At 45.3% G+C, this 22,446-nt stretch overlaps 1 protein-coding gene across 1 annotated transcript in view; it reads left to right on the forward strand.

Moving 5' to 3' along the window:
- LOC124794768 (kalirin) overlaps window positions 1-22,446 on the forward strand; it is a 2,150,963-nt gene that overhangs the window by 1,964,963 nt on the left and 163,554 nt on the right. The window contains exon 35 of the mRNA XM_047258392.1: window positions 13,144-13,222. Coding sequence (XP_047114348.1) covers window positions 13,144-13,222 — 79 coding nt within the window. The remainder of the gene's footprint in view (window positions 1-13,143; window positions 13,223-22,446) is intronic.

A 22,446-nucleotide genomic window follows, 5' to 3' on the forward strand; every position in this document is an offset into this window, starting at 1 on the left:
ATTCTTGTTCGTTATGAGCGTCATGACATATCAGCAGGAGCGCAGTATGTAGAGCTAATTGTATCCCGCCCCACGGCCATGTTGACAAACTCTTCATTTCTGAATCAAATGTGGCTCGGCGCTGATGAAATCGATATCGTCGAGGCATAAATTAAGAGAGAAAAGTGCTTAGCGCTAGTTGTTTAAATGTACACAACCAGTCTGGCATAGGCTCTAATCCTATAGCGCGCTCCATAGTTTCTCAAATGAAAGGAACTTCACGAGTGATGATAGTTGTCGTAGTCTTGCGCAACAGAGACGTTTTATTTCGCGAGAATCCGTACGTTGAATCACCAGCCTCATGCTTACTGTCACGTAGTTGGTAGGGACTACCATAGCATTCACGCAGCGTTTTCAGCGCTCCTAATTACTGATAGGAGGCAACATGATAAACAGCTAAATCATAGCTTACTTGTATTTGTGCAATATACAGTGTGGGTAAAATGTTCACTACACATATAGCTTGTGCTAAGTCCACTTCTTTCATGGATGCTAAACACACCTGTATTCAGACCCGAGTAGAATGTGCCCACACGTCGCACAGTTCTTGCAGTTGGCCTTTTCTGAGCTCGGGCTTGGTGTCGGGCCACCTGTGATTTGTCATCGAATTTAGGGCGCCTAATCTTCAACTGCAATTCATTACCGCATTCTACAAGCCTCAGTAGCGCTAGTGACGACTTGGGGCATAAACAGTCAATCATGAAGTGAGCTAGTTCGCTCCATCACTGAACCTCCTGCAACAGCCACAGGTGTGAGAGGGCCGAATGAATATGCCGTTCTCAGCAAGACTTCTGATTTCTTTATGCCTGCGATCATCGACACGGTGTTACAGAAAGCGTTATTGCTACCAGTAAATTAATCTTTACTGTTCTATGATCCATTCACAAAATCCCTCCGTTCAGTGCAAGTCTCATTGGGAACAGCTTGTGTACGATGCTGTGGCCACTTGGGCCTTGCTCACCGTCCTGAAATGCTGTCGGGTGCTTCTCAGATTGTTACAATTTCTGCTTTAAAGAAGCTGGATGATGCAGAGATTCCCGACAGCTTGCCGCTGGTACTCATGATGGTGGCACTTCAACGTCGGAGAAGTATTGCAGTTTCCTCTGATACTCTGTACTAGCCGTCAGGATATAAAAGTCTTTGTGTACTTCGTCAGTTAGCAACCGCATGCCATCCCTTTAAAGGAGTCGACGGTTGACTTTTTCGTACGCTTGACAGCTGCAGCTTACATACCGCGCCACGTCACGAGGTCTTCCAGCAACTTGAGCATGCTCCATCTCCTACTGGAGAAGTGATCAGCCTCGGTACACGTGCACTGCAACGATGCGGTGCCGAAGACCCCGGACAACGCTGAAGGACGCGTCCTCCGTATCGCGCATCCTGCGTCGCTACTCGCTTCTCCGTATCGCACAGTTCTGTGAGAAGACGGAAGTTCACTGAAACTTCCCCAGAGTATTGCGCAGTGCTCTTTCGCATCCTCGGTTCGTTCGTCATGTACTGGTCAAAATTTTCGAGTTGCGCTCTCACGATAACACATCTAAGGAAAGTTGCTATTAAGTCCTTAAATCAATTTCGCTCTTATGCGGTACAGGCTGATAATTTTGCATTGATAACAGGTGCCGGTTACCTTTGTTCTTTCATTTTTTTAGGCTTTCTAGAATAACAATAACACTTTCTGTGGGTAGGAGAGGCGGCAAAAAAATACATGAAGAATGGGTTTTGTTTTTGACGTGTTTCTAACCTTTCTACATGTGTATACAAACTCGGCAAGCCTCTGTATAATGGATGGCGCAAAGTGTATCGTACTAATATTATCCATTTTTTCCCTAATTCGCGTATTGAGCGACGGAAAACTGCCTGTCTGTATGCCTTTGTACGTGTCCTAATCTCCTTATGTTACTCTCATTATCCCTACGCAACATACATTGTAGTGGTAGAATATCGGGCGCACAGTCTTCTTCAGATACAGCGCTATAAATTTACCCAACAGGGTTCGACGAAACTAGCATCGCTTCTCTGAATTCGTTCGAGGTCTTTACTCATAGCTATTCGTTAGGAACTATGACGACGTGGGTACCGGCTGATAGCAAATTTTGCTAGGAAATCACCGAGTGAGTCATTTGTTGATAAGGGAAATGAATTCTGAATATGAGTCCGCAAGATCATTGAAATTCCGTAAATGTTACATTCTAGATCGCATGGATTGTCTTTGTTCATCACATGTTTCGACACAGCCGCTTTACCTTCTGTACCGAAGGTACAGTTCTCAGAAGTGGTGATTCATGTTGTAATTTCTATTAGTATCAGAAAATGACTGTGCAGAAACATGTGATTAATAGTGACCACCTGTACGACCCTAATATAGAGCGTTTATGAACGGACTGGTCACCATCAACAGGCACCTTATACCATCACTGTGATTTGCCACCTCTGTCTGTCCAGCCACACACTGACTTTTCTTTCTTTTATTTATTGGCTTTCGGGACGTGCCCATACAGCCATTTCAACAGTGGAATGTCAGTTTTGGTTACATGAACGTAAGGAAAACACAACATCCAGTCCCCGAGTGGAGAAAGTCACCATCCCAGCTGGGAATCGAATCTGAGCCTCTACAATTAAAAATCCACAGCGCTGACCGACAGCTTACAAGGCGGACAGGACAGACACTGATGAGCTAAAACATTATGAGATTTGCCCACCGCTAGATTGAATGTCACACGTGACGGGATAAACAAAGCAAATAAGTGCTGCAGAGACGAATGGAGAATCATTCTATAGACAATGCCGCAAATGGGGAAACTCATTGACATGAGCGACTTGAGCACAGGACAGACAGTTATGGGAATGGTGGTTAAGCCACCTGGGAATGAGCATATCTGAAACGGCGAAACTGATTGGCTATCGGCCTACTACTATTGTGAGCATCTGTGGAAACTGTTTGAAGGAGGTGAAGCCACGAGTAGGCCAGAAGGTGGTCAGAAGCTTGCCCGCCCTGCTGTGGAGGATAGGATGCCATCTGTGGCAGGTACGACGACACAGTAGAGTGCTGGTGCAGGCATAGATGTATGGGAGCACGCAGTCCAGTTCACGTAGTTGAACATGGTCTGCGTAACAGCTGCTCTCTACTTGTTCCGTTGTTGACCCAATTACTATCGTCAGTTACGACTGTAGTGGATGCGGGATGATCGAGACTGGGCCGTAGACGAGTGGAAACTAGTTGCCTAGTCGGATAAATCACGTTTCTTGATACGTCATATCGATGGCTTTTCTCGGATACGCCGTCATTCCGACGAATTGCTGCTCAAACATACACCGCGCCACAGGCACAGAGTGATGGGAGCAGTATAGTGCTGTGGTGGACTTTCACCCGGGCTCCCGTCAGATCTGTGGTAATAATCAAAACCACCATGATATCTGTAGACTATGTGAACGTTATCGGAGACCACCTGCATGCTTTCATACTTGATGTCTTCCCCAATAACAACGTGTTCTTCCAGCGTGTGAGAAGGCCAAAACAATGCTACATTGGTTGTAGAAGGATGATAGTGACCTCACGTTGACGTCTTGACCACTAAATTTGCCTGATCTGAATCCAGTGGAACACATCTGAGGCGCTATCGGGTGTCAGCTACGCACTTACACATCACTGGCCCGTAACTTACGGGAACTGTGGTACCTGCGAGTACATATATCGTGCCACATACCTCCACAAAACTACAAAGTACTTGCTGAATGCATGTCATGTAGAACCGCTGCTGTATTACGTTCCATAAGTGGACCAACACACCATTAAGAAGATGATCATAATGTTTTAACTCATCAGGTTATTCTGGCGAGGAAAATTCTTCCCCGTCCTCCTACGCCGATGTGACAAAACTCATGGGACACCTCCTAATATCGTGTCGGACCTCCTTTTGCCCGGCGTAATGCAGAAGCTCGACGTGGCATGGACTCAACAAGTCATTGGAAGTCTCTGCAAAAAATACCGTGCCCTGCTGCCTCTTTAGCGGTCCATAATTGCGCAGGTGTTGCCAGTGCAGGATTGTGTGCACGAACTGACTTCTAGATTATGGCCAATAAATGTGTGATAGTTCGAATTGTTCAGAATGTTCTTCAAAGCGAACAGTTGTGGTCCAGTGACATGGCACATTGCCATCCATAAAAATTCCATTTTTGTTTGGGAACATGAAGTCCTTTAATGGCTGCAATTGGTCTCCAGGTAGCACACCTTTCCAGTCAATGATCGGATCTTTTGGACCAGAGGACCCTGTCCATTCGATGTAAACACAGCCAACACAAATACGGAGCCGCCATCAGCTTGCACAGTGACTTATTGATGAATTGGGTCCATGAGTCATTGGAGCCTGTGCCACTCTCGGAGTCTACCACCAGCTCTTACCAACTGAAATCGGGATTCATGTCCGCAGCTCGTGCTCTAGTGAGTAGCGTTGCAACCTCTGGATCACGGGGTCCCGGATTCGATTCCCGGCCGGATTGGGGATTCTCTCTGCCCGGGGACTGTGTGCTTGTGTTGTCCTCATCATTCGCGAAAGTGGTTAGACTGGACTGTGTACAGATTGGGAATCTGTACCGGCGCTGATGACCGCGCAGTTGAGCGTCCCACAGACCGAACATCATGATCGTCATCGTCATCATCATCATCATCATCATCATCATCATCAATCTCACCAGGCGGTTTTCCAGTCGTCTAGGTTCCAACCGATATGGTCAGGAGTCCAGGAGAGGCGCTACAGGCGATGTCGTGTCGTTAGCAAAGCCACTCGCGTCGGTCGTCTGCTGCCATAGCGTATTAACGCCCAATTTCCCCGCACAGACCTGATGGGTACATTCGTCGCACGTCCCACATTGATTTCTGCGGTTATTTCACGCAGTGTTTCTTGTCTGTTAGCACTGACAACTCTACACACAGGCCGCTGGTCTCGGTCGTTAAGTCAAGGCACACTCTCGACATTGTGGGTCGCTGGATAGCTCCAACTACCGTTCCGCGTTCAAAGTTTGTCAGTTCTCGTCGTGCGGCCATAACCTCCTCGGAAATCTTTTCACTAGCCAATGCATTGCCCTTTTATAACTTACACTATGTTATCAAAAGTATCCGGACATCCCCAGAAATATACGTTTTTCATATTAGGTGCATTGTGCTGCCACCTACTGCCAGGTACTCCATATCAACGACGTCAATAGTCATTAGACATCGTGAGAGAGCAGAATGGGGCGTTCGGCGGAGTTCACGGACTTCTAACGTAGTCAGGTGACTGATGTCACGTGTGTCATACGTCTGTATGCGAGATTTTCACACTCCTAAACATCCCTAGGTCCTCTGTTTCCGATATGATAGTGAACTGGAAACGTGAATGGACAGTTAGGCGGGAGGTGAGAAAACTTGGATTTCATGGTCGAGCGGATGCCCGTGAGTCACACATCACGCCGGTAAATGCCAAATAACGCCTCGCATGGTGTAAGGAGCGTAAACATTGGACGATTGAACAATGGAAAAACGTTGTGTGGAGTGACGAATCACGGTTCATATGTGACGATCCGATGGCAGGGTGTGGGTGTGGCGAATGCCCAGTGACCGTCATCTACCAGCGTGTGTAATGCCAAAAGTAAAATTCGGAGGCGGTGTGTTCCGTTGTGGTCGTGTTATCCTGGAGCGGAGTTGCACCCCTTGTTGTTTTGCGTGGCAGTATCACAGCACAGGCCTACACTGATATTTTAAGCACCTTCCTGCTTCCCACTGTTGAAGAGCAATTGCCGGCCGAAGTGGCCGAGCGGTTCTAGGCGCTACAGTCTGGAACCTCGCGACCGCTACGGTCGCAGGTTCGAATCCTGCCTCGGGCATGGATGTGTGTGGTGTCCTTAGGTTAGTTAGGTTTAAGTAGTTCTAAGTTCTAGGCGACTAATGACCTCAGAAGTTAAGTCCCATAGTGCTCAGAGCCATTTGAACCATTTCAAGAGCAATTCGGGGATGGCGATTGCATCTTTCAACACGATCGAGCACCTGTTCATAATGCACGGCCTGTGGCGGAGTGGTTACACGACAATAACATCCCTGTAAGGGACTGGCCTACACAGAGTCCTGACCTGAATCCTATAGAACACCTTTGGGATGTTTTGGATCGCCGACTTCGTGCCTGGCCTCACCGACCAACATAGATAGCTCTCCTCAAATGGTTCAAATGGCTCTAAGCACTATGGAACTTAACATCTGAGGTCATCAGTCCCCTAGACTTAGAACTACTTAAACCTAACTAACCTAAGGACATCACACACATCCATGTCCGAGGCAGGATTCGAACCTGCGACCGTAGCAGCAGTGCGGTTCCGGACTGAAGCGCCTAAAACCGCTCGGCCACAGCGGCCGGCTAGCTCTTCTCAGTGCAGTACTCCGTGAAGAATGGGCTGCCGTTCCATAGGAAACCTTCCAGCACCTGACTGAACGTATGCCTGCGAGAGTGGAAGCTGTCATCAAGGCTAAGGGTGGGCCAATACCATACTGAATTCCAGCATTACTGTAAGTCATTTTTAGCCAGGTATCCGGATACTTTTGATTATATTGTGTACGTATGCGCCACTACCGCCATCTGTATATGTGCATATCACTATCCCATGACTTTAGTCGCTTTAGCGTGTTCTGGTGAGGCAAATTCTTCCCTGTCCTTTTCCACGTATTTGTGTCCATATTCAAAGACAGATCTATGTTGGCTCAAATTCATAAGAAGGAATAAAGGGCCACTTTGTGTCCATGGAAAAAAAAAACGGGAATGTGTGAACGTTTGCTGGTAAAGAACTTGTCTGCTGTGACGATAACTTGGTGTGACTAGGAACTTCCGCCGTGGAACTTCTCTCCGCCGGGGCACGGGAGAGGCGCCGTCATTGCGGAAGTGTTGCTGGTGGTGGGCGGGTTGCATCTGGGAGGGCTTCCCCAGCGGCTGAGCTGTGCTGAACCGCGTTCCGCATGCGGGCTGCGTCGCCGCCGTTGGTAGGGCAGTCACGCGCGATCCGCCGGACGCCGAGCGCACAGCGCCGTTCTCAGGCAGTCGCGCGCCGCCGCCGGCCCAGGTAGCCGCCGCACCTGTGCACCTGCCGACAGCGCTCAGCTGCCCGCGTGTCATAAGGCCGGAGTGAGCCGTCAGCGCTCTCGTCCGTCACATCTGTCAGCGGGGGCAGCGAGCTGACACAGCGGCTACACCTGCCGCCTGCCGCGCTGCCGTCCGTCAGCGGCCACTCCTCGGTAGACACTAAAGATCTCACCACTCGGCGCGCACTCCCTGCCAAACGGCATTCGAACGTCCGGAAATCTCTACTGGGCGAAACTGTGTTGGTGCAAGTGCGAAGTTATTCCTGAATCGCGATTCACAGGCACAAGTGGTGCTTTTAAATACTTGCTAGCGTACTGGGAGTGAACGCAAATTCGATCAAAAGACAGTTCCGTTGTTTGTTTTGGCACACTGAACCTGTGAGCTTCATTGTCCAGTTATCAAGTAGCCGACGGAAGTGCATCCAAGTCTGGTGTATCTGATGGTGCCTTACAGAAGACTGCTTACATATGAGTTCTCCTACAAACATAGACACCCGTAACTGCTCTTAAACAATTCAATACAGTGAATTAACCGTTCTGCAGATTGTTGTGCATACAAAGTGCATCACCTAACAAGCGCACAACTTTTATTTCGTGAATCGTTGAAGATATCGTAACAACCTTTCCGGCATATGGTGGTACGCAGAGGGGTGTGTAATTATGTTGTATATTTAATCTATTGAACTTTTGAGTCGACTGAGATACTGAAGCAAGTATTGTTGCTCTAAATGTAACGATAGATACCCAGTCAGTCGAAAAAGTTTCGAGACTATATTAACAAAAAATAGAGAAACTTTAATATGGTGGGCTGCACTGCTTCACTTGTTCTACAAAGTCTCCCATCACTCGAGTACAATGCACAGAACGTCGATACAACCATGGGAAGCCGGCCGCTGTGACCGACCGGTTCTAGGCGCTTCAGTCCGGAACCGCGCTGCTGCTACGGTCGCAGGTTCGAATCCTGCCTCGGGCATGGATGTGTTTGACGTCGTTAGGTTAGTTAGGTCTAAGTAGTTATAAGTCTAGGGGATTGATTGCCTCAGATGTTAAATCCTATAGTGCTCAGAGCTATTTGAACCAACCATGGGAAACTGTCAGAAAAGTCCATCATCGGGGGTGTTGTTCAACTCGTGAGTCACTTTAGTTTGAACGTCAGTTTTATCGTCAAAGAGTTGACCTTTCATTTGAATTACGGTACATTTTCGTTTTGTAGTAAAGTGCGCGTCATTTATGTTGGCGGCCGAGATTAGGTTCGTTCTGCGCATCTGACATCACAAAACACAGTCAGCCAATGAACAGAGAACGACGTTGCCACATCTCGACTGCAGTGCAGAGCATGGACGAGTGTCTTCAGTTTTAGAAACATTCAGTCATAAATAAAGTAATAGAACAAAAGCAATATGTTGATAGCAGACATTCTTTTATAGAAAGTTTGGAAAAAGCATTCTTTATACCAATTGCTTCATATTCTATTAATTAATTAAACCAAACAAGCAATAAGACTCCTAATTCAGGTGATAGCAAGGAAAGGTGTTTGTATCACTCTCACGAACCGCTTTTTCGCAATAAAGAACAGCGGTAACTGTTTATTTCCTATTGTACTTCGACGAAGTGTGAGTAATTCATAGTCATACCAACAGTGTTTGTCAGTATTTTGCGTGACGTCTTTTAGTCCGCATGGCATCATGTATTCAGACGAGGTGCGTTAGCGTAACGGTTAAGGTGTTGGGCTGCTACGTGAAGGGTTATGAGTTCAAACCTTGTGCGGTGCTTAATATTTCCATTATTTAAAAACAATATCGAAGTGCCTTACTTCACGAATTATATTCGTTTGAATGCAATTTTTTGAAATTTCCAGTCCTTTCTCTCTTCATTAACCCTTTCGCTGCTGCAGACACGTGCTCCCCGCATTCCGCGCTGTGCGCGATTTTGTCATCACTGCACTGCTCGCCTGTGCAGACACGTGGTGTTCCCACTACTTTGACACACTTATCATTCGATTTCACAAAAACTATTTGGCCCAAAAATTTGATTTTTACACGTCTTCTTGACTGATACCTTCCCCCCATAAATGACTTAATTTTGTTTCGATGTTCAACGCAATTATTATTCAGCATTAAATGTAGTAAACCATTGCACGAAATTTTGAAGAGTTTGCAGAGGTAGAAGTCCATAGCGTATACTTTCCGTATGGTCGATTTTAGTTGCCACAATGTTGTGAATGAAATGTGAACAAGATACCTAAATTTCATATAAAATTTACTGTATAACAATATCTCATTTAATTTAAGTACGACATAGGTGTCGTATGTAATATTGAGAAATATTCCGTCTTTCGCGACTGTAATAAAAGTATTATTTACACTGGACGCGTTTGGCTTTATTTTAAAGCACTTCAATCAAGGAAAAGTATGGCACATACACAATGGTACTCATGTTCTCTTTCTTGTTTTTGTTCCACAGTCGCAGTTTTACCAATGGTACTGAAATATATTCCTCTTCTGCAACTGTAATAAGGGACTTATTTAGACCAGACGCGTTTCTCTCTTTTGAAGCATCTTCATTGGATAGTATTTTGTCTCCTCCATTGCCAAGTCACCTTTCGTAGTTTTGTGCTGCGGTAACACAATATTCAACATTTGTGTTGGCAGATCAGTGTTTTAGCAAATAAATGATGTTTGTGTGTGCCACACACAAAAATTATATTTGACATAGCTCAGAGCACTTCACTGATAGACGGTGTATTCAAGTCCTAATGTTTTTGTAAGTCCACAGTTTTGTTTAATGTATTTTGTCTACTTCGTTTTGATTCATTGAAGTGCTTTAAAATAAAACCAAACGTGCTCAGTGTAAATAAAGCTTTTGTTACAGTCGCGAAAGACGGAATATTTCTCAAAATTACATACGACACCTATGTGGTACTTAAATGAGCTATTGTTATACAGTGAATTTTATGTGAAATTTAGGTATCTTGTCCACATTTCATTCTCAACATTGTGGCAACTAAAATCGACCATACAGAAAGTATACTCTTTGGACTTTTACCTCTGCAAACTCTTCAAAATTTCGTGCAATGGTTTACTATATTTAATGCTGCATAATAACTGCGTTGAATATCGAAACAAAATTAAGTCATTTATGGGGGGAAGGTATCAGTCAAGAAGATGTGTTCAGATGGCTCTGAGCACTATGGGACTCAACTGCTGAGGTCATTAGTCCCCTAGAACTTAGAACTAGTTAAACCTAACTAACCTAAGGACATCACAAACATCCATGCCCGAGGCAGGATTCGAACCTGCGACCGTAGCGGTCTTGCGGTTCCAGACTGCAGCTCCTTTAACCGCATGGCCAAGAAGATGTGTAAAAATCTAATTTTTGGGCCAAATAGTTTTTGTGGAATCGATTGATAAGAGTGTCAAAGCAGTCGGAACACGATGTGTCTGCACAGGCGAGCAGTGCAGTGACAAAATCGCGCACAGCGCGGAATGCAGGGAGCACGTCTTTGTAGCAGCGAAAGGGTTAATGCGGCCGTGGTGGTTTTACTTCATGAACTGCGCGTTCCCCCCCCTACACGTAAGCTTGCGGACTATGCTATACTATGGCGCTGCTTCTATTGGCCCGTGCTTCGTGTGCAACTGGCAACGCAGCAATCTCCCGCGTCTGGGCGGGCATGCGCGAGCCGCCAAGATAAAAGAATTGAACTATAGTTTTGTATTGATAACAGCAAGTCTCATTAATAGTTGTCGTTTTTTCCCGAAAAGAATATTCCGCGTCGTGCATTTCAGTTAAGTTGCGGCAGGCGTCGAAGGATCGTCGTTTTTGTTCTGGAGTCAAGGTGTGCGGGACAAACTTCGCTCACACTTTTCTGTCATTCAAGAAATTCTGGACCCTGTCTCGGACACGTGGTATGGAGAGGGTTCCCCATTCTGAATTTTGACGCAATGATGTTGAGGCACGATGGCCGTACGTCTAGTACTTAACGCTAGGCACTTCAGTCTGGAACCGCGCGACCGCTACGGTCGCAGGTTCGAATCCTGCCTCGGGCATGGATGTGTGTTTAAGTAGTTCTAAGTTCTAGGGGACTGATGACCGCAGATGTTAAGTCTCATAGTGCTCAGAGCCATTTGAACCATTTTTAAACTTAACGCTGCCTGCTCATAACTGACTGGTCCGAGGCACATCTGTTGTTCACAGTTGTTAGTTTAAGCTGCCACCGTAGTCACTGCGCTGATGTCGCTTATATGACAGGAATAAAATCAGTCTCGGAACATTTTGGACAGACGACGTATTCTTAACGACTTTCGAAAGCTGTTTAAAAACGAGCCCAGTGATATAACAGTTGTTGGTGTTGAAATTATCCCCACAGGTATACGAGAAATGAGTGACTGCCGGAATCGGCTGTTGGAGTGCAAACGTTGCCAGATGGGGTTTCGTGCCACACTTCGTAGCTGTATCAAACCTGTCGGCTGTTAACCGTTTCCACAGAAGTTTTGCACTTAAAAATGATTAAGAACTTACACTTCAAAAAGTTTCCTTAAGCCTCTTTTCATAAGCTAGAAGTTTGTATATAGTTCCAGTATTGCCAATCGTAGCTGACGTTTTACCTTTGTCGTACAATGTAGGGCTAATAGGAATTATATTTAATGTTAGCAGCGTAGGCCCGCCTTTTTGCTGCAAAGAACAACGGAGCATGGCATGAGAAGCCCACATTTTTGACACTGATTACACCACAACAGACAACTCCGGTCGCCTTCCCATTCAACTGCGCCGAGAGAATGAGTATCTGAGGACTTCCGCGCATGATGAGCGAATCTAGTCGAGCTATGCGAAACCTGTAGCGGTTTATCTCTGTATGGATTTTCTTACGTTTGTTTATGCCGTACGGGAGAAAAAGATGTCTTATATTCTCCACTGTTGAAAACTGCATTGGTGCCTCATTCCTGTGAATGTCAGAAACAGCAAAATTTTTCGAGTGTTTTTTTTTCTTTAACTTTCCGAAGTATAACGGTTTGAAATGGTTGTGATAAGTGACTGAGTAGCCAATACACATGTCTTCCATTGTTTTTGATCCACACCACATACTCACGACCTGTTGCGAGACAGGTTGATGTGACTATCAACAGCTAAGCATACAGGTCTGAGGTGTACCCTGTGGGATTAGTAGTCCGTGATATCAACTAAAAAGACCCCTGTAGTAGCTGCGTATTCTTGTTCCGCGAGATAAGTAAACGACTATGCCTGCTCCGCTGTTGTACAGGTTGTAACCGGTGACTGTTAACAGCGTACCACAGCGGTGTAACGGAGGTCAAGACGAACAATTTGATAAAGGACACTTGCGCTCTATCGATCAGGAAACGTCAAATTGGCCTACAAGGGCCACGCCAACTTACAACGCATGCGCACTGCGGAATGTGTTCAATATTCTTTTAGGGCACCTGCTTAGTCAGCAATTTTGGTAACATTATTAATTTAAGTTTTTCTGTGAGGCTGATGAAAGAACAAAGACTTTTGTCAGAGTTCTGAAAAATCTAATTGCATGTACAATTGGAAGTGAACTTGACCATTATAAGCGCAAAAGTTGCGTAGTAAGAAGTCCACAGAAGCAAAACGATTTAATTGTCAATTTTATGCTGTTGAACTTCACAATGTTTCGAGGTAAAATTTTCACAACTTTCATCAATATTACTTTTGGGGGGGGGGGGGGGGGTTTAACATTCAAGGAAGATTTTGGACAAAATTTCTCGTGGCGTGCATACACTAGATTAAGTGGCTTTTATAGGCCTGTTTGAGGGTCTTTCCCGGCTAGAAGGACTACAAATGTCCTACATCAAATTGTTCGTCTCGACTTCACCCACACCACTGTGATACGTTTACAGACTATATAGAGAAATAGTCGCCATCCACGTCGACAGTGGTTACCTCCCGCGCTTGTTCGTAATATATTATGCTATGACCACGGCACTCTACCGCGATCGCTGACGCAGTGTCTTTGCCTTGTGTTGCAGAGCCGGGCACCAGCGACGGCAGCAGCGTCGGCCCTGCAACCACCAACTCGCCCGTCAACAAGCGGAGGGTCTTCAGCGGGTGAGTACTGCCTCTCTCCTCTCCTCACCTCCCCCTACGTCCTCATTCTGTTGTGTTGTATTGTTGCTCCTACTAGCCCTGAACCGTTACAGCGACTTTCTTCATGATATTTCGTCTACAGAATCAGTCACTAATATCCCGTCAGGCTTTGTTTATAATAAGTTGAGTTATCAGTTAAATAATTATGCTTCGAGCGCACTGAGCACTGCTCTGGATCATTAGAGAGTTGGCTGTTCAATAACAAAGCGTTATCGGATCACTTTCAAATGTCAATAAATAGTTTTTTAAATAATTAACTTGGAAGGGTCGTAAAGGAAAGAATCTTTAATATTCGGTCATGTAAGAATTTCACTTGAGTTCAGTTGCATTAATGTGTTACTATAGAGTCGTTCCTCCCTGTTTGCTAGCTTGTTCTTATTCAGTCCTGTCGCATTGTCTACAAGGTCACAAAGGGGATGCAGGGGAATTAACATGACATGAGATCAGCGACATCTTGTCATGTTTCACCGTGCGAACGGACGCAGTCGCAGAGACTTGGCTAGTTTTCTGAATGCACACAAAATTACGGTATGGGAAATTAAAAGACGATCTGAGAAGGAGTGTATAGAATCTGTCTTTCAAATCTAATGAATGAGAAAGGTGAATAATCATAAGACAGATTAATCATAGTCCTTCATTAAGCGCACGAACTGTTGCACTCCAGGTGCTGTAAGTGACTGATTTTTTTTTTTGAAGATACTATAGAGTCACGCTGTGAAGTCGTACGGCTGAAGTGCATTTGCAGAATCCGCGGCTCTTCCGTTGTGTGCTGTTGTTGACAATTCGTTGCCGGTCGTCGTCGTCGTAACCAGACGGGTGATGCTATACGGTAGCCACTGAGATTCGCTCGATCTCGTAATACTGGTTGTCACAAATATTTCGCTCTTTTTTTCCGAATATTTCACGATTGCCGAGATTGTGGTTAGGAAGAGGCATGTCTTATTAAGAAAGTGTAAGCCACAGATTTCATTTACTAGAAGAATTCATGTCTTCTGTTTTCAAATTTAATTCTTTTGTGAGATTTGTATGTGAAAATGAAGTACATGTTACGAGAAACAGTGAAGTGACATCCTGTGCAATGTGAAATTTTTCTGTAACGTGGACAGTACAAATTTAATTTCATTGCGTCGGATATAGTTGACCAAGAGGTGCCATAAGAAAATACCAGGAATCGTTCATACACGTTATCTTGCTATTTTGCTTCTTATACTTGATTAAGCGTGAATGTCTTTTCAGTTCATGAGGCAGAAGAAGGGAAATGCCAACACGTTGTACATTCACACATTAAACATTTTGCAATACGTTTTGAAATGTATACGTCGTAACTGTCTGCGATCGTGTCAAATATATTACTTCTTGACTAATCGAAGCTTGTTCCTGGACTGGAACATAGGAACCGAATGGTTGCTTTAAGCAACAGAGCTCGTAGGAAGTAAACTATTCAGGTACACCCACCGTTCGATGCAGAGTTTCAGTTTGCTAGCGCGTTTCTCCCGAACTTTACTAGTATACTTTGCACTATTATCCCTGCGAGGAACATTTAGCCTCATGCTCAAAGTCAAGAATTTGGGCTGGATGCGCGATTCTGAAATTAGCTTTAATTGCTCAGGAAGATGCAGTCCCATTCACAGTGAAATAATATTCCGGAAAGAGCTCATGCCTTGTGGCCAAACAGTTCTCCATGGTACCCTCTTCCCCCGCGAGTGGTAGTCCAGCAAGATACTTGGAGTTCAGGGGCTATGAGTGTGATACGGCAGGAGGAAGCATCCTTACCTCCTATGAAGCATGTTCGTATAGTTCACATACTGAGAACGTTTCCAGGGAAAGGCACACTTCTGTATTCTTGTCTAGGTTCCAAACACAGTTTTGATCGCCTATGAAGTTCCAAAATTGCGCACATCCCGCTGCAGAGTTCTGTACCAGGTCTGCCGGCCACTATACAATCGTTTCTCAACTTCTTAGTATTAATCACCAGTAAAGCATTGGTGTCTTCTGTGTGGGTTCCTGCATTCTGTTGCAGTCTGTTGCTCTCCTTGCGGAAAGTAGTGGCGGAAATTTTCGAAGGTCTGACATTTGATACAACTTTAACACAGCAAGCTGCACGAGAACTTCGTTTACCAGACATCCATCATGAAAACTTTCGTGGTTGTACACCTTGCCAACGACAATGGCAGGACTCTTTTCCAGACCTTCCAAAACAAGAAAATTCTCAAATAAGTTGTGAAACCGCTAACAGGAACCTAAATTGATGAACTATTTGAATCCTGTATTGTTGCTTCCCGTTGCCAGTTCAGAATAAAGCTTTCGCCGTCAGGTGGCTAAAGTAAAAAGTATGCAACAGCAGACTAGCATTTCTCCCCGTGACATGTTGAATTCAGTTCAACCGAAGATTTACTTCTCCATGCAGTACAAAATACGATACTGAGTCACTTTGCACTGGATTACCTGCTTTTAGCAGCACAGTTCTAAAATGTTTTAGTCTAATACGTGGAAATCCAGTTGCAGCGTACGTAGATGTGGATTTCCGCTGCTGCTGTTTTGAAACAATATCGGAAGTTTTCGGATTAGTTTTTCACGTCACGTCGCATGATTTCGTGTGAAACAGCTGGGAGTCACTATATAAAACACAATTTCTTTAAAAGTTTCGTGTCCATTTTTTCCGCATTTTATATCTCTACAAAGAAAAGTACCGATCGGGAGCAATGTTAGAAAATTATTTAAAATAGAACACCTGAAATATGTACTGATTGGAACTTCTTTTATTGGAAAACCTGTACAGTCAGATTACGAAAAGAATGGAGACCGAAGAGAGTGGCTAGAGATACTTACCCGGGGCTGTGAATAAACACGATCCCACCTGTTGTCTTCCCCACTGTCCGCACTTCGTCCTCTGAAGTTAGAAGAAGCACGGGCGGCAGCTTTTTATCCCAGGCGCACAAGTAGCCGAGGGCGTGGCACACAGACAGGCGGCTGCTGGAACAGGTTCTTAATGATGGCCACGTCCTGCCTCGCAAATGTTCGTTTCTATTGATCTTGCCGTTGCGTTTCGTAATTTTCTTTGTCTTAAACATAAAGAGGTCAACGCTGTTTCGTCATACAGATACATTCACAGAGAACCGTGGCTGCCATGTGATGCAAAATATTTGTAAGACACAGCAGCAACCAGCCACAATTTGGTTTTGGTTCGCTTTATGTAAAACCGGAATTGCTGGTTTTTAAATTACACAGCAATCTTCTGATGGCTCACTTTCTTGCGTCAAAACGACAGGACGTAGATTTACAAGTGTTTTGACTTACAATAAACAGAGAATAACAATTTCAAACGTGCAATAATGATGGTAAAAATCGGAAATAGTGCAAATTACATGAGACGATGACATGGGAGGTTTGTTTTCAGCGTCCTTATCCAGCGAATAACATTCACGTTGTCTTGCTGTTTTTAAAGTGACAACCAGCGCTCCTCATTATTATCCTCTAGTTCTCGAGATGCACCACGTGCGTTGACTCATTCACATAAATAAAATATATACGAAGTCGCCACAGCCTATAAGAGCGTCAAACACAGACGCGTCGAAAAAATATGGCACCTGTGTATCGCATCATCGATAATCTGTATTAGCGCTCGTGTGAAGCTGATCAACAGGTACCGTCATCGTCGGATAGGAATGGGAGACCTTGCCCTCCGGGCATCTCGATCACCAGAATTGACTGCTGTGGGTTTTTTCTGTGGGGCTGCGTGAAGTCGTTGGCGTATGAAACAACGAAGCGACTGGTTGGTAGGATCCTAGGTGTCTATCTCAATGTACAACAGAAAACAAGGACATGTGACAGTGAGTGCACAAATTTTATGTGATATTGTAACACGTGAGTATTGCCAGTAGTCGGAACAGTTACTGTGAGCTTAAGTTGTTGCTGTGAATGTAAGTTGTTTACCTTAGTCGAAATCTAAATATTCCTTTCCGGCCATTAAGTGGTTCAAAATGGTTCAAATGGCTCTGAGCACTATGGGACTTAACGTCTATGGTCATCAGTCCCCTAGAACTTAGAACTACTTAAACCTAACTAACCTAAGGACAGCACACAACACCCAGTCATCACGAGGCAGAGAAAATCCCTGACCCCGCCGGGAATCGAACCCGGGAACCGGGGCGTGGGAAGCGAGAACGCTACCGCGCGACCACGAGCTGCGGACGGCCATTAAGTACATACTTCAGTGTGGTCAGTTTATGATGCTCTACAGTATATTTTTTTGTGACCACAAATGTTGGGACAGTCTTTAAATGAGGAAACGAAAAGCCTAAATGCAGGCTGATAACTTCACACAGCTCTAAATAAGGTGTCTAAAAATATTGACATAAATCGCAACAGAAGGTAGTAGTGCTCAAAATAAAAACGTTCGTATGAACATACTTCCAGAAACAAATACTCGTTGAGATTAGGACCAATCTGCCGCGTAACAGACATCTTTATAATGGCACTATATGAGATGCTCTGTGTTTTTACCATTTACTATTACACATCCATGCGCACTCCTTCTCAAAAGATCACGAAGGAGTTCGTGTACTACTGAAATACATCGTGGGTGCTGTGATTGGTGCACGTTGTCTATGGGTGTTGTGAATTAGCTTCCACCTCCGCTCACTAAATGAACACCGAAGAAGTAAAAGAATGCACCTTGTAATTTTGCTAGATTACTGTTGTGAGCAGAGCAACTAAAAATGTGTAATTTTTGAAAATCCAAGTTGCATATCATAATCTCATAACCTCTCTGTGCTATGTGATTAGTTTAAATTCACGGACTCCTTCTTCGAATGACTGCAGGTTCAGATAGTAGGATAAGAGAAAAACAGATAATGAAAGTTAGTAACAAAATTACGTGGATCAGTGCCACGTCGAAATGTTGCATCTCTCCCACAAAGAATCTGAAAATAGTATTAGCGGCAAATGATTATTAACATAAATATGTGGACTCGTATTGAATTTAAGTATAATTAAAGTATTCAAGCACGTATTGAATGAAAGCTCAACATACCGGCTGGTTATAATTAAACTTTCCCTATTTAACACGTTATAACACGGAAACTGACTAACGTACGAGTACCATACTTGGTAGCATAAGGGTCCAGAGTATGGGCGCGTGATTTCCATGCGTCACAGCGCCACCGTCCAGTTCCAACTATGGCCACCAGGTGTCGTGATTCTCAGTGTCTCACACCTGACCAGTCGCAGTGCACTTGTTGACGTGTCAACATAAGCTTGGACAAAAGGAGCAGGGCATTATTGGTGAAGCTCTGTTATCAAAACAACAGTAACGCTGCAGCTGCACTTCGAGACTATCGCAGGCTAGAAGGATTACGGAAGGGTCCTCTTTCTCCACCTGCTGTGCGGAGCATGATGAAGTTCGAATCAGCAGGAGAACTGCGCGTCGCTCCGATAGGAGACCGACGACCGGTTGCACCACAGGTGGTTGGTGAAATCGCTGTTGCTGGGGCAGACAACGCTGCGCGCAATTCCCGACCGTCAGGCTGTGCGCGTGCTGTGTCACGGCAGTTGAACATCCCGTCTCCACTGTACTGAAGATGCTTCGAACCATTTTCAAATGGTATCCGCACAAGATCCGTATCGTACAGCAGCTTGCACCACAGGGCGCACAACGGAGTGTTAACTTCCGTCTCGATTTTTTCGCAAGGATTGAGGTTGACGAGTGCTGGCCCTGGACCATCCTACGGACTGACGAAGCTCATTTTTCTCAGACGTGTGAGGTGAACACACAGAATTGTCGTGTGTGGGGATCTTCACCTCCAGTCACTGTGCATGAAGTTCCTCCGTATGGTGAACGTGTCACCACATGGTGTGGCTTCACGGCTGCGTTCATCGTTGGCTCATTCTTCTTTGAGCAGATCGGCGCTCAGCGACCAAAGACGTGCATTATGACTGGCCAGCGTTACTGTGATATAAAAAAAATGGCTCTGAGCACTATGGGACTTAACATCTATGGTCATCAGTCCCCTAGAACTTAGAACTACTTAAACCCAACTAACCTAAGGACATCAAACAACACCCAGTACTGTGATATACTTCGCCAGCATGTCGTACCCGCCCTACAGGGGTATGTTTCTCAGGATACTATTAATTGTGTTCAATTGCTCGTACACGTCCTTTGCCACCTCTAAAAAGAGTACAATATCATCGGAAAACCTTAAAATTTTTAGTTCAGCTCCCCAAACTTTTAATTCGTTTTTCAAATTTCTCCCCAGTTTACTCTGTGTACAGATTGCGATCCCCTCGCAAGTCCTACGACTCTTATACGAGGGGCGTTCAATTTTTTGTTGGCCATTTTCGGTTGAAAAAAATGTGGGATTTGTTGTGGGACATCGAGGAATACCCCCACTCTAAACCCTATAGTTTTAAGAAGTTCCGATTGCTGGCGGCGATATACGTAGTCTTCAAAGTGGCGACTGTAACAGAGGTGCCCATCGGCGCTTGCAAAATGCCTACGGAGACCTGGCAGTGAACAAACACGATTAGTCGTTGGGTGAGGCGTCTGTCATAATCGCAACAAGCTCACGCAAACAAAAATGTTCAAATGTGTATGAATTCCTAAGGGACCAAACTGCTTAGGTCATCGGTCCCTAGACTTACACACTACTTAAACTAACTTATGCTAAGAACAACACACACACACACCCATGCCCGAATGAGGACTCGAACCTCCAGCGGGAGGGGCCGCGCAGTCCGTGACGTGACGCCTCAAACCACGCGGCCACTCCGCGCGGCCTCATGCAAACCAATTCGACCTCTCGTGTACCAGCTGGCTGCACACAGCTGTGACTCCTGCAATGTTGGAACGTGCGGACACTCTCATTCGAGGTGATCTATGGAGCACAACTGAACACCTCACGACACAGCTGGGCCTCTGTTGGTAGTGCTTACACACTCGTCCATGTGTTGGGGTATTCAAAGGTGTGTGCCTCGCAGCCTAACAAAAAAGATCAACGAAGGGCCAACTGTGCGGAATTCCTTGCGCGCTGCGAGGCTGGGCGTGACTCAGGCCATAAAACATGAGATCATCACTTCAAACCGGAAACAAAACTGCAATTCATGGAGTGGCGTCACAGCACCTCCCTTCCGAAGAAAACGTTCTAGGCCGCCTAAAGTGATGGCGAAGGCTTTCCGGGAGTATGGAGGGGTTATTCTGTTGGATGTGCTCCCGCATAGTGCAACGATCAACTCTGAAGTGTTTCGTGTTACCTTCAGGAAACTAAAAAAAAAAAAAAAGTCTTCAGCATGATCGTCACCACAGAAATGCAAACTAGTACTCCTTCTCCACGACAACGCAAGGCTTCACACAAGTCTACGCATCCGAAAAGGGCTTACAAAACTTCACTTTACTGTTCTTCCTCATTCAACCTACAGCCCAGATCTCGCACTTTCCGACTTCCATCTGTTTGGTGCAATGAAGAATGAATCTGCGGGAAGCAGTACACGGATGATGGGAAGGTTATTGATGTAGCAAGACGTTAGCTCCGACATTGATCAGTAGAGTGGTACTATGCGGGCATACAGGTTCTCCCAGTAAAGTGGCGGAACGCTGTCGATTGAATGGAGATAATGTTGAAAAATAGCGTTTTGTAGCTAAAGTAGTGGGTAATAACGTAGTGTATTGGTATCCTGACTAAAACCAACCTAATTCAGACAAAAGTGTGTTGCGTTACCTATTGAACGACCCTCGTAGCTGCAGTCTGGTTTCCGCGCAATGTGTAGGTAATCCTTAGCTCCCCATATTTTATCCGTGCTACCTTCAGTGGATACGAAAGGCTTCGCTCGTGTCTCATCGTTTCTAGTTCCATTCCGAGCTGCTGGGGTCTGCACATTTGCAGCCTAATTGGCCCAGAAACGTGCCAAGCTTTACGCGACACGCCCGCATGTCGGCGTACTGAGAGCAGTATGCAAATCGCGCTCGTTGCGTTGCGGTGCGAACTCGATTCGTTTGGGAAAACGGGGCGCCGGCGGGCTGTGCGGCCAGTATTTTTAACCCGGGGACAGCGGGCAGCGGGCAGCCTCGGCGCCAGATTGCCGGCTGTGGCGCCCGGCTCGCTGCGGGGGGCGTCCCTCAGCGCCACAGCTGCGCGCCCACTCCGGACCCGCCTGGCTGACTCACGCCTCAGCCGGCCACTGCCGCGAGCTGTGGTTCCCCGTCCTCTGGATGGATCCACAGTCTCCTGGTGTGGCCGGAAGATCTAAGCGTCACCTTCAGCCATTGCGAAAGTTCGCTACATTTACTCTGAAAATTTCGATGGCCATGTGTTCTGTGGTAGGGAGCACGTGTATTGCATTCGAATAATTTAGGAAGTCTTCGGAAAAAATGTGAAATCCCAAGGAAGCAACACTGAAGATACAAAAATAGTTACGTATTTTCTGTCGTAGAGCATATGCAGCCATTGGAGTTGTAAAACTACCGTAGGCTACCGTTGATTATGAGAAGTAAGTGTAGACTACTGTAATGTTTCTTGTAGTCTTCGTCAGTTAAGATCGTAACCGCATTACATGGGTTTTAGGTGTGTTGCATATCTATCAGGCGTCACTTAATTTCGGCCGGCCGGAGTGGCCGTGCGGTTCTGGGCGCTGCAGTCTGGAGCCGAGCGACCGCTACGGTCGCAGGTTCGAATCCTGCCTCGGGCATGGATGTGTGTGATGTCCTTAGGTTAGTTAGGTTTAATTAGTTCTAAGTTCTAGGCGACTGATGACCTCAGAAGTTAAGTCGCATAGTGCTCAGAACCATTTGAACCATTTTTGAACTTAATTTCGATCGCTTTGTTTGCGTACGCGATCAGTGTCTTACTAGACTCCCCTTGAAACTGAAAGGTCCATAAACTGACTAAGGGTATATAAAAGGTTGCACATACATGGAACATTTTGCTCTGCATAGTTATCCTCCTGCCTGTTGCTTAAAAGTAAAAAGTATTTATAGCAAAATTGAAACTCGATGTTTAATTTGGGTTTTGTCAGAAAATGGTTGATTTCTACGTGAAACAGACTTTTGTTGTAGCAAAAATAAAAAAAAGTACAGATTCACTGTGTAGCGCTGGAAAACGCTATTTCCTCAAAAAAAGGTAAAATTTAAGAAAAAACGCAAAACAATAACATATCAAACATTGTTTTAATGCTTCGTGGAGATTATATAA

This window comes from Schistocerca piceifrons, chromosome 4 (assembly GCF_021461385.2).
Source record: "Schistocerca piceifrons isolate TAMUIC-IGC-003096 chromosome 4, iqSchPice1.1, whole genome shotgun sequence".
NCBI lineage: Eukaryota > Metazoa > Arthropoda > Insecta > Orthoptera > Acrididae > Schistocerca > Schistocerca piceifrons.